General features: G+C 40.8%; 1 protein-coding gene across 3 annotated transcripts in view; it reads left to right on the top strand.

Annotated features, from left to right (window-relative positions):
* The first annotated feature begins 1104 nt into the window (after positions 1-1104).
* Positions 1105-16983, top strand: part of LOC142959584 (lissencephaly-1 homolog) — a 29356-nt gene continuing 13477 nt past the window's right edge. The window contains exons 1-2 of one of the 3 annotated variants that reach the window (XM_076100921.1): positions 1105-1273; positions 7388-7692. In XM_076100921.1, the coding sequence (XP_075957036.1) occupies positions 7661-7692 (32 nt within the window). In that variant the 5' untranslated portion in view covers positions 1105-1273; positions 7388-7660. Of the gene's footprint in view, positions 1274-1296; positions 1505-7387; positions 7693-16983 lie in introns of those variants that run through there. The other 2 variants (XM_076100922.1, XM_076100923.1) reach the window with 2 other exon arrangements.

Raw genomic sequence — 16983 nt, forward strand, 5'->3', positions numbered from 1 at the left:
TCACTCCACTAGAGTTCAGTGTTAATATTTCTGTTTTGGATAGAGTAGCTGTTTAATGTTTGAGATGTTATTAAGACGTAAGCATCAGAACTGGAAAAAAAACAAGACCTATAGTGGAATAATAAATTAAGTGTATTCTTTAGCACATTTGTATACACCAGTATACCGTTTGCAGTTACTTTACAATCTGACTGCCTGAAATACAAAACAAGTGTGAAATATGTATATTAACTGAAGTTACATATAAATACATATAAATATTGCTTTAATTTAAAGATATGAATATCCTGTACAATATAACTATTAAAGTTGGTGGGGTGTAGTGGGGGGGGAGTAATGTCTCCCCCAAAATGTTCTGCACTTTGCTGCCCAGTGTTGCATTTGTTGTCTGAAATGATTGTTTGAAAGTTGTACGCTTTCTTAGCTGATAAAATCTCTTCTGGTCAAAGGCTTCGTAGGCCGAGTGGTTGACTCCACTTCCTCTGATGATGTGTGGTGTTTGTGCGTTCTTTACAAAATAATCATATTTTGGTTTGAGTATGCTTTTATATTAAAATGAATACAATAAAACGAGTAAAAGCGTTGTTTGGGATTCTGATAACTCATCAAATAACGAGATATTTCACTTCAGTAAAAGTAGTAATAGCAATGTTAACTTGTTTACTTTTAAGTATTACAAGTATAAGTACTCATTAGGTGGCAGAATGGGTCATGTCAGTGTGTAGTTTTGTATTATTACTGATGCATTACCGTATGAACAGTATGATTTTATTTTTGCTGGCTGAGACGAAGATGTTTAGCACCTTCCGACCATAAACGGTCAGATATATAGTAGTTTAATCAATACATTCAACATAGTGTAATTTGTCATCTTTTTGCATGTACAACATTAGATTTAACAATAGCAAGTCTCTTAATGACTCTTACAACGCTTCAATTATTCGTATATATAAATACATTCCTGCTATTCTACATGTACGGATGCCGAGAAGTCGTGTAAGAGTTAAAAGTCAAAAAACGTATAAAGCAACCAAAGGGATTTTCTCCTGCTATCAAGGGCGTGCGCGCCCCCGCCATACTGTGAACGCGAGCTTCATGCGCGCTCTCGTGCTGAAGGCGAATGCAGCAGCCAACGAAAAAACAAGCAGAGAGACAAGACGGGCACAGTTTACCTCCACATCACAAGATCTTATTTGGAGCAGAGATTTCACGCCCTGTCGGGTCGTGTTACCGTTAAAGACGGTTGAGGATATTCACGGGCAGAAACAATAGGGTGAGTTCAAGTGGTTTTCAATTGCGAAGCCGGTCAGGGCTCGAAGGAATCCGGCTTTTAGGTGGAGAAAATGACGATGTGGCTGTAATGTGTGCACCTCCTTTTTATGTCTCAAAATGGCGGATAGGCCGCTTGGACTGGAGCAGCAGGTACCTTGTCAGTTCATCCTTGTGTCCAGATACGCAATGTTGTGCACTTAACTGTCATTCAAGTCGGTCGTGGTCAGCAACGGTATGAGTTAATTGTAGCTAATTGAACTTGAAGGCATAGTACGAGCTCGTGAGTGTTCGTTAGAGTGAATGTACGGGCTAACTTTGGGACTGCATCGTCTGGGAGGCTAACTCGGCTAACGTTAACTTTAGCTGACGATAACATAGTTAACTTTAGCTGACGATAACATAGTTAACTTTAGCTGACGATAACATAGTTAACGTTAACTTTAGCTGCCGATAACATAGTTAACTTTAGCTGCCGATAACATAGTTAACTTTAGCTGACGATAACATAGTTAACTTTAGCTGACGATAACATAGTTAACTTTAGCTGACGATAACATAGTTAACTTTAGCTGACGATAACATAGTTAACTTTAGCTGACGATAACATAGTTAACTTTAGCTGACGATAACATAGTTAACTTTAGCTGACGATAACATAGTTAACTTTAGCTGACGATAACATAGTTAACTTTAGCTGACGATAACATAGTTAACTTTAGCTGACGATAACATAGTTAACTTTAGCTGACGATAACATAGTTAACTTTAGCTGACGATAACATAGTTAACTTTAACTTTAGCTAACGATAACAGAGTTAACGTTTACTTTAGCTAACATTAGTTAACGATAACAGGGCATAGTTAACGTCAAGCTACTGTAAGTGACCACAGTGAGGAGACATGTCGTAAATTACAGCTGCAGCTGGCTTCCATGCCAAGTTAGTAATAATTAGCATAGTTAGTAGTGCAGCCTGTTGAAAACCTCGACAACCAACAACACGGTGTCACTGCTGGCAGCAGGCTCTATTACCTAACTATACTACTAGACTAATTTACCGTTTTAAATTATTTCACCGTTTGGATATTTTGTTGTAGCTTCACATCACTGCTGTGCCCAATGTTAGCATTTGGCGAGGGCGTGAAGTGATATTTGATGTATAATTGTTATTAAAAATATTAAAAAAACAATAACATTGTAATTGAACGTCAGACAGCCCTGCTGCATATTTTGTGACATGACATGCTACCGAGTGTACTTGCTGTCATACTGGTGGATACTCGCTGGTATGCTCAGCTAAAGCTCCCATCAGCTCTGCGACTTAGTCTGCTTCATGTGGTTTGTTGGCACCGTGTTGGAAAATCTGGGTGGAGCACATCTCAGGCGATGAGTTTGTATGTATTGCATCTACCCAGCACTCAAGTGTTTGCACGTTTTCTCACGCGTTGTGTGGCCGTATTGTTGAGTGATCGGGACAGGATTTGTTGGACCGAGTGCTTACACCGGGATGAATGCGAATCATCGCAGCGGTGACTCACGCGGTTGTACACTGAATCCGACAAGTAAATCCTCCTCGAAATTGTGGACAACCTTGTCGTGATATCGGATGTAAAGCATTGGTTTTAGTAAGAATCGTTGGCTGGTTTATTTTTCCCAGTCACGCCTGAATATACTGCGTTGCAGCTGATTAACTGGAATTATGGGATATTGCTGTTTTTTTTTTTTTTTTTTTCTTTTTTTTCATTCTGTTGAAATGTATGATTGTTTTTGAACTGAATCAAATGCACCCATCTTAAAGATGAATGTGATCCCTTACTTAATCTTGTAGTTATTCTGACACCTAGTATCTTAACAGCTGTTTTTTTTTTTTGGTATATGCGAGTATGCTAATATTACATACAACTATCCCATAAACAAATTAGTATTTAAGTTGATTTTACTGGATTTCACTGATGCAGGCTTTATTCTTAAAATCACTGAGGAATATTTTGCCACCTGTTTGTTTTGAGTGAAATGGAGTGACTCTTGGTTTCCTTTCTGTTTAGGATAGTTTCCTCTTTTGTTTCAATGTTGTCAACCTATAATCTAATAACCCCGTATTTAACTCTGCTATTTTGTGTATTTTTCTAAATGAAAATGTGATACAATATGATTACAAAATATAATTAAGATGAATAATATTTCACTTGTCAGAAAAGCCAGATTTACAGATTAACCATGCTGTTGAAATGGCTCAAAGTTCAAACTACAGTGCACAGGAATTGTATAGGACTTGAGCTGCTAGACCCTTTTCTTCATCTGACTACTTGGAAACATGAGCTAATATGAGAACAGCAGCTCTTTCTTTAGAAATACAGACATGCTTCATTTCTGGTACAGTTTACTTGAAAGCGTTCTTGGTCGGTCCCTAGTTTTATCAAAGGTTGATTTGAATAAGTGCATCCCGGCAGCCAGTCTTTATTCAGTGCTGCCAGCAATGAAAACAACGCAACACCAATTGTAGAAGCTTCGGCCATTGCAAGAGTTGCTCTGCTGGCACTTGTTGCCAGCTCAACAACTGAAGAGTAAAGCAAAGGGCAGCCACAGATTGTGTAGATTGTTTCTTTAAAAAGTCGTTGGGGTAGTCTGTGTCAGTAGTAAGAATTGTCTGAGAAGAGCAGATGTACAGTTTTGCAGAGGTGGCCTCTTCATATTGTGTCAACAATGAGTTTGAGAGTCTGTATCTTTGATTGTGGCGGGCTGAAGGACGGATGGATTCCCATATGACCCTCCTTCCATGAGCTGACCGTAGCACAGAGGTTGACCTACCAGAGACAGGTTGTCCACCAGCGAGCTGAGTGACAATTACTGACCTGTTTCCAGCAGCAACTGCCCGTCAACCTACAATTCACCGCTTGGATTGTGAAGAAACGTCTGACAATGTTGGCATGAAACTGACACGACTGTCAACATCTAGTTGCTGTTGAATATATTTTTAGCAACCAGTTATAGTGGTTGGCAAAGTAGCCTTGAGGGTTGAAAGGTTTGATGTGAGCATGCTTCATACTTGCCAATTTGGCAACAGTAACTGACTCAACACATACCTCCAGTCTAAATTTAGAGCTATAATAATTTAAACCTGCAACGTCTTGGCATGAAGTAAATATCCTGGAGAACTTGCACAAGCATCTTATGGCTGTCAAATGGAACTTTGCTTGTACTGTACAGTTGACTCAAACATATAAATGAAGGAGGCTAACTAGTCTTTTTTGGGTTGTTCCCACTAGTGTATGCCGGTTGGCTCTGGTATGGGATTGAGTTGTTGTTCCTGTGAGCCTCCTGCCTGCTCAGTCTCTTATGTGGGGATTCTGATCTACCAATCAGGCCTCTCACATCAGGTAACACAACTGATAGGCCACTAGCTGTATAGTTTAGTAAGGCTAGCCGATTGTTACCAACCCACATAACTGATACGGGCACCCTGCGGGTTGCAACGGCTGCAGATTGAAAGCTGAGCCAGATGTTCACTCGGTTTGTGATTAAGCTCTTTGGATAATTTGTGTCTGAGTACTTTTACCAAGAACAACCATTCACAGAAACTGGCGATGATTAACAGAACATTCAGCCTTTCAGTGCCATTGGGTAGAGGTTGAAAGGTGATATGGTAACATTCCCAGGACACAGGTGATATGAAGGTGGAGTCATTCACAGAAAATGAAGGCAGCCCAGATTCCAGCTGTTTGAGATGCTTTGCTTTTTAGAGAAAATGATGACATAATGACACCAGTAGAAAACTGTCATCTACATTCCTCAGGGGCGTGTTCCTTTGTTCAGACATGGGAGTGTTGATTATCGAAACATTGCACACGTACTTTGTCTGTCATACTTGGCAGGTGAAATGATGCAATATTGTACTGCTGACTATGTTACAGTTTGACTAGATTACTAATGTGTTCTACTTCAGTATTGTTACATGCATTAACTGTAAATTGAGTTTATTTTTTGAGTTTTTGTCTCAAACTGTTTTAGTAGTTAACTGCTTTTCTGTGACATCCTCTTTGGAAAAATATGCTGACACATTACTCTGATGTATTCCAACATGGTTTTCCTTGGTTTGATTTGAGTTTTCAATGAAATCTTATGTTTGGTGGTCCACATTTTTTAGAAATGTAAGTCCAATTCATGTGCTTAAACATAGAACCGACTGTGCGTAGACAGTGATGCAGTGGGTGTGGTTCATTACAGTTCAGACCTGCCGCTTGGTTATTGCATTCATAAACTGACAGACCGGGGGTGTTTTCCATTATTCACTAAAATGGCATTTTAACAACAGATAAGCTGTTAGGACTCAACAGGAAATTAAACAAAATCTCTCAAAGCAGTCGGCACCATTAGAGAGTAAGGGGCCCTTTATTGTACAGTTCCTGCCGCTACACAAAGACGGGAGAATCAATGGGAGGAAGACCATCACCGTTATTAACCGTCGGTGGGCACATTTATAGATGCACGACGGCTGTGGCCCATTCCAACAAGACACAACTATGTTTTGTGCTGAACCAATTAGCCTGATTATGTGATTGTGCAAACATTTTGCTCAATACTGAAGCCACAAATGAGATTTGCAGAGAGGGGAGTCTAATGCAGTAATGGATGCTCACAGCGACGACAGCTGCCAGCAGCACAGAGGGAAGTATCAATATATAGTAGATGACCTCATTTCACACAGCACAGCAGTTTTACAGGTTGATGTTGAAGGCACATGCCTATTAATGGATGTTTTGTTTCGGGAATCTTTAGTAATTTTTAGCTTCAGTGCTGTCGACTTAATTGTGTTGTACTGCTGTAACCCTGAAGCATCGCAGAGTAAACGGTAACAGCCCAAAAACATCCTCCCTGCCGTAATCCACACATAGTCAGAGTTAAGCAGATGTTTGGACTGCTGTCACCTATCAGGTGTGGTGACTTCAGGGTCCATAGGTTAGTTGTTAGCTATGTTAGGTTTCTTATAAATTAATCTGATTAGACTTGGTTGATCAGCAGGCATCGTGTTTTGAATATGCAAAACCCAAAGCTGCTGTGGTACTTATCAGCAAACAAAAGGAGGTATTTTCCCTTGTGGTAACGTCACTCCTGCATCATCAGCTGAAATGAAAAATGTGTGGATTTTCCTGAATTGCAGCTTCCTGGGGTGTTTCCAATCCTCATGCTTACTCCAGACACATCAATGTTTCATTCGCTGCTCCTTTCACATGCAGCACATCTCACGCCTAACACACATTGTCTCCTGTACATGTGTCTGGCTCTCTGTGCCTGGATGTAGTTTTGTCAGTTTGTTGCAGGTCTCTAGAAGGAGGTGAATTGGCTTTGTTTGTACCTTTGTTTACTGGTTTGGCAGAGATTTAGTCAGACTGGTCCCAGTAGACTAGGAGGCTTATTGTTGCTCACAGTTAATATTCTAGTGAGTACCTGCTTTGGTAAAGTGCTTTTCAAGACCACGATGCAGTGGAAAAAAAAAAGGGATTTCATCACATTGTTAGCTGCATTGAAATGTGGGCTAAAGCTTTGCAGTCCCAGGAACAGCTGATTTTACAGCAAAAGCTGACGTGTGAAATTTCTCCCCATAAAAGTATTGCAACATTCTCCTAATGAGACCATAGGTTCGGGGTATTGTACGAGCACAGCCGTTACTCGCGCCTGCTCGGCTGTGTCCTGTTTTGTTTTTTTTCCGTTGGCAACCTGGGAGTAGAAGTATGTTGCTCGGGGAATGTGGGTCAGATCTTTTGTTATCACTGAGACAAGAATGTGCTGCAAGAGCTCTAAGACCAGACTGGTGACATGACAGACAGATCATGAAGGTAGATAGGAGTGGAGCTGAAGAGCAAATGAAGGAGTGGTTTATTGGAAAGGAGGTGTTTGATCGATGGGCTTTGCTTTGGGAGTTACATTGTCTTTCTGGTTATAAATAACGGCGTACATATTTTGTGCTTCCCTTATTTTTTCCATTGTTGACAGATTCTTCAGTATTTTTGGTGCAGACATTGCAGTACTCTGGCCTATAAACATTGTCATCTCCACCCACTCTTCATGTTATCCGTCATGCATACCTAATGCTGACTTTCCCCTCTCTCTCCTCTCCAGATGCAGTGTAGACTTGGCTGCTGACTGGTCTACAGGCTCTTCTCTGGTCCCTGGAGTGAGCCAGTTGGGGGGGCAGATTCCTGCGTTCCCCTTCTCTCAATCGTTGTCTGGACAAAACCAACTGCCCGCCATTGGAGTACGCAACTCATCCTCGACCGTGTTGCTTGGACCAGCACAGCTCATCTCCTGACTTGAGGAGAGCGCAGCAGCTGCACTAGATTTATCTTCTACCAACCGATCCTTCCTAAGCCCCGCCCACTCTGCCTCGTCAACATGGTGCTGTCACAACGGCAACGAGATGAACTGTAAGTCGGCAACACACCTTTCATCACATGTGGCTGAGTTGTGAAGATGTCAGATTCAAAATTGAGGATTAATACATTGCGGTTACAATGTTGTGTATGTGTTGCATCATGGGATGAGACATGTTTAAATTCACCTTCATACTAGATTCACTTTCACAGCTGTCCAGTACAACCACATTCTTCTGTTACTGTGCAACTTTGAAGGAATGAACAATGTTGGGTGTTTTTCATAGAAGGGAAGCACAAAACTTCCCCTGCCAGACATGAACTTGGTTTATTGCAGGTTGTGGTTGGCACCCTAAAGCGTGAGATTACCTGAGCACCCCAAGAATAACATTTTCTGTTACAGCCATGCTTTATCAGAATGGGAATGGCACCTCAACACGTTTGAAACATTAGATCTCTTTTCTTATTCTTGCAAGAAAGAGTTCAATGAACGATTCTATTTTTGTATACCTAACATTCCTGTTTTTTTTTTTTTTTTTAACTCACTTTTTATTTAGTTTTCAACAACTTAACATGCATTTTCAGACAGTTACTTTCTTTGTCCGTTTTTCAGCTGTATGTAGTCTTGGTGCACATGGTATTCAGGTACAGTGTACAACGCACAGAAGGAACAACAAACATCAGATGGTGCTGACATTCCTGTTTTTAATTGTGATTTTCATTGCTTCCCAGCATATATGTGTATTGATTACTACAATCAGTTTAGATGGGGACATTTTTGTTATTTCTTTCTCCTTGGTACTCCTTAAGAAGAATCAATGACTGTTTTAAGGTTCCTGAGTTCCCCTGAGATCTTGCAGCACAAATGTATTGATCCTCCACCTCCACTATTTTCTGCTAAAAATGTTAGGTTTTCACAATTTGCCTATGTGACCTTTAGGTTAAGCTTAGTGCCGCTTTTTTGCCCTAAAATATACGTAGAGGAAAAAAAACGTGTTGTACCGAGCTTCATGCACTTTCGCTGTGTTCACTGCTCAGAGTGATTTCACAGGAAAACCACACGAGGAAGATGGGTGAAGAATCACTGCTCTTCATAAAAATTGTCTGGCATAGGCACTGAAGTGGCATACAGACAAAGATATCTGCACATGGGCCGTGTGGTGTAGAGTGAGACAGACTGTGATAATGAGGGACTTGTAATATGGCTCTGCTGAGTCTGCGGGCTTTGTAATTAACCCCTGAGGCGGGGGATAAAAAGTTAAGGTAACTCATTGTGAGATACAAGGTCATGAGAAGGAGATGATATGATCTCGTTGAGCTTTAGTCCTTAATAAAACCTTCCACTCAAGAGGTTTGTCAAGAGGTTTATGTTTTTAACAGAGAAACAGAGAAACAAATGCTGTTTATTTTGAATGAGATTCACATGACAAGGTTCTTAACATTCCTCACTCTGTTTCTGTGTTTTTAGATTAGCGCTGTAGGAGGGGTCTGTTGGTATGGTGAGAGCTATTGGAATGCTAATCTTTCATGCTATTTGCTATTCAGAGGAAGCTGCCAGGGACTCCATTGCCCCTCTTTTCTCCTCTGTTGCACAAGTCTCTGGCCCCCATATAGCTTACAGGAAACGAGTGTGGGACCATCACACCACTTGAGTCACATTCAAGCATCTGTTGCATTCTTCCCGTTGGAGATGTCGCTTTGCTCTGTTGGTGCTCATTGAGTTTGTCGGCTCTAAAGTGCCCCTAAGATCTTATTTCCTAAATGGCAGCCTCATTTAGGGGAAGCCAGCTTGAAAACCCAGCGGCCCATTTTTGAATCAGGCGACACAGCAGAGGGGGTTAATGGGTGCACTGTCTGCTATTCACGCTAAATGTTTCATTGGGCCCTCTTCTTTTCTTTTTCACAACCCTTTTTAACATCATGCAGCAAACAGATTTAGTTCCCATTGCATTCAGGCGATCTCCCTCCAGACCAGCGCTTCAGTACAGTCTGAGAAACAATCTTTGTCCATATTACCATGCGTGAAAAAATGCATTTCACATGAGCTTTTACATACACTGGTCATGCTGTACACTGAAATTGTTGCAAAGTGCTTAAATATTAGCTTCCCCTTTGCGCGTGTATGCAGTAGTAGCATAATAAAACGCAGAATTTATCAGCACAATAGCTGTTAGCGTAGGCAACAAGGTCAGCGATGCTTGTAGTTCGTTTGCCATGTTGAAATTAACCAAATGTAACTCATGGATCAGAGTGACGGATTGGATCAACACAAAAGAGAAAAAAGGAGCAAAGCTACCTTTTTAGAGATCCCTGATCCCACCGATACTAATTGCAATCATTGATTATCCATATTGTTGTTTGTCCTTTTACTTTACTTGCAGTATACAATTCAAATGATAAGGAAATATAAGATTGAGTTTTTATTGACTAAAACAGATCTTGTCATTAGAAGTTTTAATGATTATTAAAGCTTGTGTAAACGGGTCATAATTCATCTCTAATATCTATTTTATATTGCTGTAAATATATCTCTATATACAAGTTTCTCACCAAAACTACATTTTACGAGATTACATTTGAAAAACATCAGTAGTGTCGACGCTAGGCGTAAGCGTAGCCGTGTGGTTTAGTAGAACAAATGTTTTTGCCATTGAATTTCTTTTTTTTTTTTTAGGAGAAGTCGAACAGATAATAAGAAGAGGCAGTTTATCCTTGTTTTTGTCTTTCCATTGACCTGCTCTTTGACATCGACCAAACGACAGCATAACAGTTATATTAGCGGTTTGGAACAACGTATTCTAAAAAGATAAATAATATTTGTCTCCTAGATGTGTGCTGTTTTGTCAGCACTGCAGTCAGATGCTGTGATTGCGTAGCAACATCACCACAACTCTATTTTTATGAACATAGCCAATGAAAAGCGCATTTGTGTTTCTTACCAGGGTCAGGAGACTCGTCCCCGCTGGCGTTTAGTAAAAATAGACTCAGAACACAAACTATCTGCTCCTCCGAAGGACCTGGAGGCACCAATGTGCAGATGGGTCTTTGCCTTTAAACACTCTCTTTGCTGAACAAAGAAACTCCCCTCAGCCATCTCCATGTCTTGGGTTCATGTGATTTATTTTATATTTATTCCAGTATCCTCTTGCTGTGAATGTGGTGACACGACGGATTAAATGCCAGGATTTTGGCTATTCAGAAGACATAAAGGTGACTTAAACCATGAAAGATTGTAGTGTAGAACAGCACAGTCAAAGCTATGGCATGAGGAGGTTATTCTGGCAAAGCACATCTGTTTTATTCACTGGTATTTAGAGCTGCTCAATATTTACATTACATACAGTATATTCTAGAGGTGGGAATCTATAGGCACCTCACGATTCAATTTCTTTTTTCTCACTGACTATCTGCTCTTTTTAAAACACTGCATATTTGTAATGATTCTTAATTAAAAACGAATGAATTTACTTCTGTATCTTTTATTTATTACATTTTAGTAACAAATAGAATTGATGTCCAAGCACTGCAAACGGGACCAACAGGAAAATAAATAATATTGGGCCTGTAGCAGCATCCTACACAGAATTCAGCGTGTTCTGAGTCATGTGACATAACAAGCTGCTGTTATTCACAAATAAATAATATAGACACTTCCACGCATAGCTTGTTGCTTCTATCCTCCTCGCTTTCTTCAGTGATTCCATGACTTTAGCTTTAGTTTGGTTGTAGCGTGAGAATATTGCTGTGTCTGTAAAACGTTGAGATGAATGCTGCAACATGGCGGCAAAGCTCTGATTCTCAATGACTAAGTAGGGCCGGAAATCCGTGGCAAAAAAAAAATCTACTTTGTGATTCTCTTCGCCCTCTCAGAGTTGGGCGGAAGAAGAAGCAAAGTACTTCCATACGTTGGCTTTTAAGCCAGAGGGTGCCGGTCGGATCGTATCCGTATTCGGCTGCTCAAGCTCAGCCGCCCTCACTAAAGCTCCGCTAGTATTTAGTTTAGAACGTAAACAAGACGCACGTGTATGACGTCTGTTACGTTCAGGGGCAGCGGTGATTGACATTTTTTTTTTTTTGTGTCAGTGACCAGATTTGTAGATGAAAGGCCAAAGCTTATACCTTGTTTCATTAATTGCACCGATTTGCGAATATTCCCTTGTTTGCTTCAGAGACGCAGTATTTATATGGTTGTCATATAGCTGTAGTAGTACTCTGGTATTTGAGTATAACCGGTGCCTCCTATGTGGATAGCACACAGACATTAGTTGCAGGAACACACCGACACTCAGCCTCACATTTTCAGTTCCCGACAATAGGTAGTCCTCGTTTGCAGCTCTGCCCACAATAGCATTAATACATCCAGAGATACTAAAAAGGATTCCTTCATCAGTAGATATGTTCATCATTAACCTTTCAACATGTGATGGGAAGCCTGGTCTCTCTGTGCTCTGCCTGTTCTTGTTATCCTCTATTTATCCGAGCTTGAAGTACACACACCGTCATGGGATTTAAGAAAGTACACTTAACTCGTCAAAGCTTTGGCTTCAGTTCGGCCAACAAAGCCCCGTCAGCACCATGTGACAGAAAATGTGTGCATGTTACACCCATTAGAGAAAATATGTGATTTCTTGGTGTATTTTAATGTGTAGACCATGCACACACACCTTCTCCATAGTGAAGAATGGTCATTAAAGATACTTTACTCTTCTTTGGAGTGTAAGAGACTTTCCACTTTGAAGTCTTCTTCTGGCTTAAGGGTTGATCCTCACTGTTCAGTACTCTGCTGTTAAGACGGAGGAATACGCGTAAACGTTTGAGCTCTACACCGTCCTGCTTCTTCTCCTAAAACACACCCTCTGCTTTGCTAAAAATGTCTCTTATTACTTTTAAACATCGAACCTTTTAGCAGAAGTAGTGGTTTATCTTTGTTTACCAATGATGTCACATGACCGTCTTGGACATGTGAGATGATGCACCTGACGTTGGGTACCTGGTGTTTGTCTCGTTATAGACTTCCCATCAACTCTAAACAAACACATGCCTTCAGTAAATAGAGCTGTTCATACCAGTTCTACAAAAGATTCCCAGATTATTCAGGTCTTGAAAGACTGTCTTGGTGATATCAGTTGTTGGATCAGTTCATTTTCTTCAACTCAATAACTCAAAATCAGAAATCATATTATTTAGTCCCTTAAACCCTATCGGTCCCATTGAAAGTGAGAAAGAACTGTTGACCTTATGAACCAGCTCGATGCCTCACTGTTGAGTTTTCTGTTTTATTGCTGCTTTGTCTGGCAAAGCACTTTGTAAACTCAGTTTTTAAAGGTGCTATATAAATATAGTAGTTATTATTATTGAAGAGGCGAACTAAAGGAATCACATGGGTGTGTTGCGTCTGAGTACTCGTGTACCTAACATGGAAATCAAGAAGATATCTGCATAAAGCTGCACATTTTGCTCAGTTTTAGTCCTGAAAGGAAGTCCTACACTTTGCCAAGTTTCCACAGTCTTTACAAGAAGATGAAGGTAAAAGAAATGTGGAATAAGTTGTTTAATCATCACATTGCCTGTGACCTTGCTGCTTGAATACTTGGCAGAGACAACAGCAGCAGCACTGGTCTGTCATTTCCTGCTGTTTGCACAGTGGCAATCATCTTAAAGAACAACCACTGGCACAACCTTTTGTAAGCTTTATGAAGCAAAATCATCACCTCATCACACGGCGGTACAGTTTCAAACAGTGCATGTTTAAGGGTTCAATGGGCTCATGGGGAACACAAACTGTGAGGTTTGATATATGCCCGTGAAAAAAAAATCCATGGGACGGTGAATTGTATATGTGCAGAGGGACCTTTCAGGGAGTAGACTTGAACTTCCTCCTATTAAACATTTATCAGCAGTTTTGAAAGATTGAACAGGTTCAACATCGTCTGGTCTAGAAATACTCGCGCCTCGTAGACGGATATATGGCACAGGGCAATGGCCTGAGCCAGGCAAGTAAAATCTCCTTTTGTGTAAGATTTATTAGAGCATTTAGAGTCTGTAGCTGATGAGAGCGCTGTATGGTCATGTGGAGGGTTGTGTTTCTTCAACATTTAGGCAGAGTGGGTGGGTAGCTCACTGCGTCTGTAATTAAACGTATCATAAGTGGTGCTTTGTCAAGAGAGGACTCGTAGTGTCTTTGTTGGGTGACTTATGTCTAGGGTTGGGTATCGTTTGGGTTTTTTCCGATACCAGTGCTAAAACTATACTTTTAAAACGATACCGGCGCCTGAACCGATACTTTTTTTTCTTCAAATTGAACAATATATTAACTGTTTAAAGTATACTATAAATATAAATAAATACAAAACACTTGGCTTCAAACTACAGCTTCAAACTTTTTAACTTCAAACTATGAACAATATATTAACTGTTAACAGTTTACAGTATACTTAAATAAATATAAATAAATAAATACAAAACACACACACTCTGTACACACACTACAGCTTCAAACTTCAGCAATTATTTTGCAGAAATATGAGCATATTTGCCTACTCTGGCAAAATACGACACGTCTCATGACTTATTTTATTTTACCAGTTGGTGGCGGTAATGCGCCAATTCGTCGTTTGCCAACCGCCACTACACCTCGAAGAAGAAGAAGAAGCTTTCGCGTGCCTGTGGATGTTGTGCTTATGAGCGCCAGCGATAAGTACCCCGTTGTAATAATACTATGAGTGAGGAGCGGAGGACCGAGGCTATCGTTACCTGCTGCCAGGACGGAGTCATCAGAGTAGAGTATTGCCACCGCTTTTCGGTACCCAACCCCACTTATGTCCAGGCTCTATAGAATCAGTAGCTATTGGTCTTTTAAGTTTAAGCGATTGTGAAGTGTTAAGGTGCCAATGACCAGCCGCCACCAGGTACAGCTTAATCTGTTCTGAACTAATTGAGATGCTCTGTATGTATATTATGCGGTACACTTTAAAACGGCTTAACTGTTGAAATGGTTCAGTTACTAAAACTGCTCACAATAACTTACACACACTGTAGTGAATTGAAGTAAAGTGTGGCGGCTCTGTTGGTAAGTGTTGCTGATCTTTTAAAATGATCAATGAGCACGTTTTTGGAGGAAGTGATGTCACTGGCAGACATGCTGGGTGGTTGACTCACCTCTCTCTGTTCAGAAGGATGAGGTCATCTCTTCCCATCTGTGTCACAGACTGCTTCCCTCTCACTCCATTAAGGGTTTACAGTACATGAGAGAGCAGTTCTGATCGCAACATTGATGTAATATAAATTATTTTCATAAAGACATTGCTGTTGTAGGTTTTTGGACAGTTAGTGAGTGATGAGTATTGTTTTCAGCCCTTTGATCTTATTGAAATGGAACAAGTTTACAGCTACAATGTGGGCTTTTCAGGCTCTTCTATTGTTCTTTCCCCCTCTTCTGTGTCCTCTCTGTCCATGTACTGGCCTCCTCTTCACTATCTCCTCATCACGTCATCTAGCTGTGGCTAGTAACCATGGAAACCAGCCCCTTTTCTCTCCATCCTGTGGACATTAATACACATATTTATATATTTTTAGTCTCAGTCTTTGGGGACTGGATATATTGAAAACTGCATGATTTTTGCCCACCATTTTGTTCCCTTTCTTTGCTGTTTTGTGCATATTATGTGGTGTTCTTGCACCATGCAAACACTCTTTAAATATTTTGAATATGATTACCAACTCGTCCCCTATACTCGTCCTCCACCATGTGTTTTGCATACTCACTGACATCTGTGGGGCAACCTGTGTCTTATAGTTTTAGGAGACTAAAGGAGAATATCTGCCACTTTGCTTGTATCCTCAATAGCGCTACATGTACAGTAACTGATCAAAGCCCTGCAAAGGATGAGATTCCTGCATAGAATGAATTGACTTATGTAGAGCCCTTGAAAGCCTTTACATTCTTTAAATATTTTTAGTCGTGTCAGGGCAGAGTTTGGTACATCTAGGTTGTCTTCTGAATACCCCATCCTCTGAATTGGCCTGTAAATGGCTGGTGTGACGTCTTATTGTTGGGTTTGTTGGAAGCACTCTTGCTTCATAAACGACGACAAACCTCGGGGTCAGTGCCTTAAACCTGTGCCAGTGCCTTAAGTGTTTCCAGTTCATGAAAGTTTGTTGCATCTTAGTTGCTTAAATGTGTCTCGGTTGTACTTGACTCCACCCTCTCTTGTCACTTCTAGTTGAAAAAAACAAAACAAGATGGTGACTTCTACACCCACACCACATCAAAGCCTCCTTTGTGCCTCACCTGCAGCTTCCTTTGCCTGCTTCTACACTTTCTCAGACCTGCTAGCACCCCCCCCCCCATTCTAGACTTGAGGCAGGCAGGCTGTCACAGGAGAAGATAACCTCCTGCTAACCTTGAGCTGTAATAAGGGCTGCTCCTGTTGTCTCTGGGATTCAGGTGGGCAGAGGGCTTAACACTGACCAAGAGGGCACAGGGGGCACAGGCTGACAGATTGTACACCCCCCCCCCCCCCCCCCCCCGTTCACATTGGCACCTCAAAGCCTCGCCTGCCTGACAGCCTGTCTGGCTTCCCCTGGCATTAGCGGAGGGGAACACAGGAGGGCTGGAATCAAGGAAACACTGTATTAATATTAGAGTAAAATAGCATTTCTATCAGACATTCATGAATTCAGTGTCTTTGTTTGGGCTCTTCGCCTCATTTTGCAGTCTTTTTTCAGTCCGTTAGTTTTTCTTTTAATAGGAAAACTAAAGTAAAAAAACAAACAAATCCAAAACCTCCTCTGAAGAAATAACCAGCGTTCTGAGTTTGATCATTGAAGGAATCCATTAGCTAAACAATGCTAGTCAAGATATCATATAGTAAGAGTTGGAAGACCCTATGTTTCACAGCATTATGGTTTCTCTATACATTATTATGTATAGAGAAACCTGGCTATTCGGTGATTGCATCCCCTCATGTGTTATTGCTAAAGTCTATATTGTACAACACAAATATGGCTGCTCTACTAAAATGTATTATTAAGGCATTGACAGAACAGACATGCAGTAAAATGGCTGTGATCAGTATGTAAAATAATACTATAACACCAACATGTTCCCTTATGGCACCCCATGTCTGTCTGGTCTATTGTCTGTCCTATCTGGACATCTCTCTTCACATATTTAAAATAGTTGGATAAAACCACACCTCTGCTACCATCCCCACCATCTGTGTGCCGGCTTTCTGAAAGGTGTTCTGCCTTTGAATGTTTTGTCTGCAAACCTTTGCATGAGAAGTAGAAGGACTCTAGTAAAATAGAAGTATCCAGAAGCGGTCCAGTTGTCCGGCCTCTCCA

Source organism: Anarhichas minor, unplaced genomic scaffold (assembly GCF_050575085.1).
Source record: "Anarhichas minor isolate MPS153535 unplaced genomic scaffold, ASM5057508v1 ptg000026l, whole genome shotgun sequence".
In the NCBI taxonomy this organism is placed as follows: Eukaryota; Metazoa; Chordata; class Actinopteri; order Perciformes; family Anarhichadidae; genus Anarhichas; species Anarhichas minor.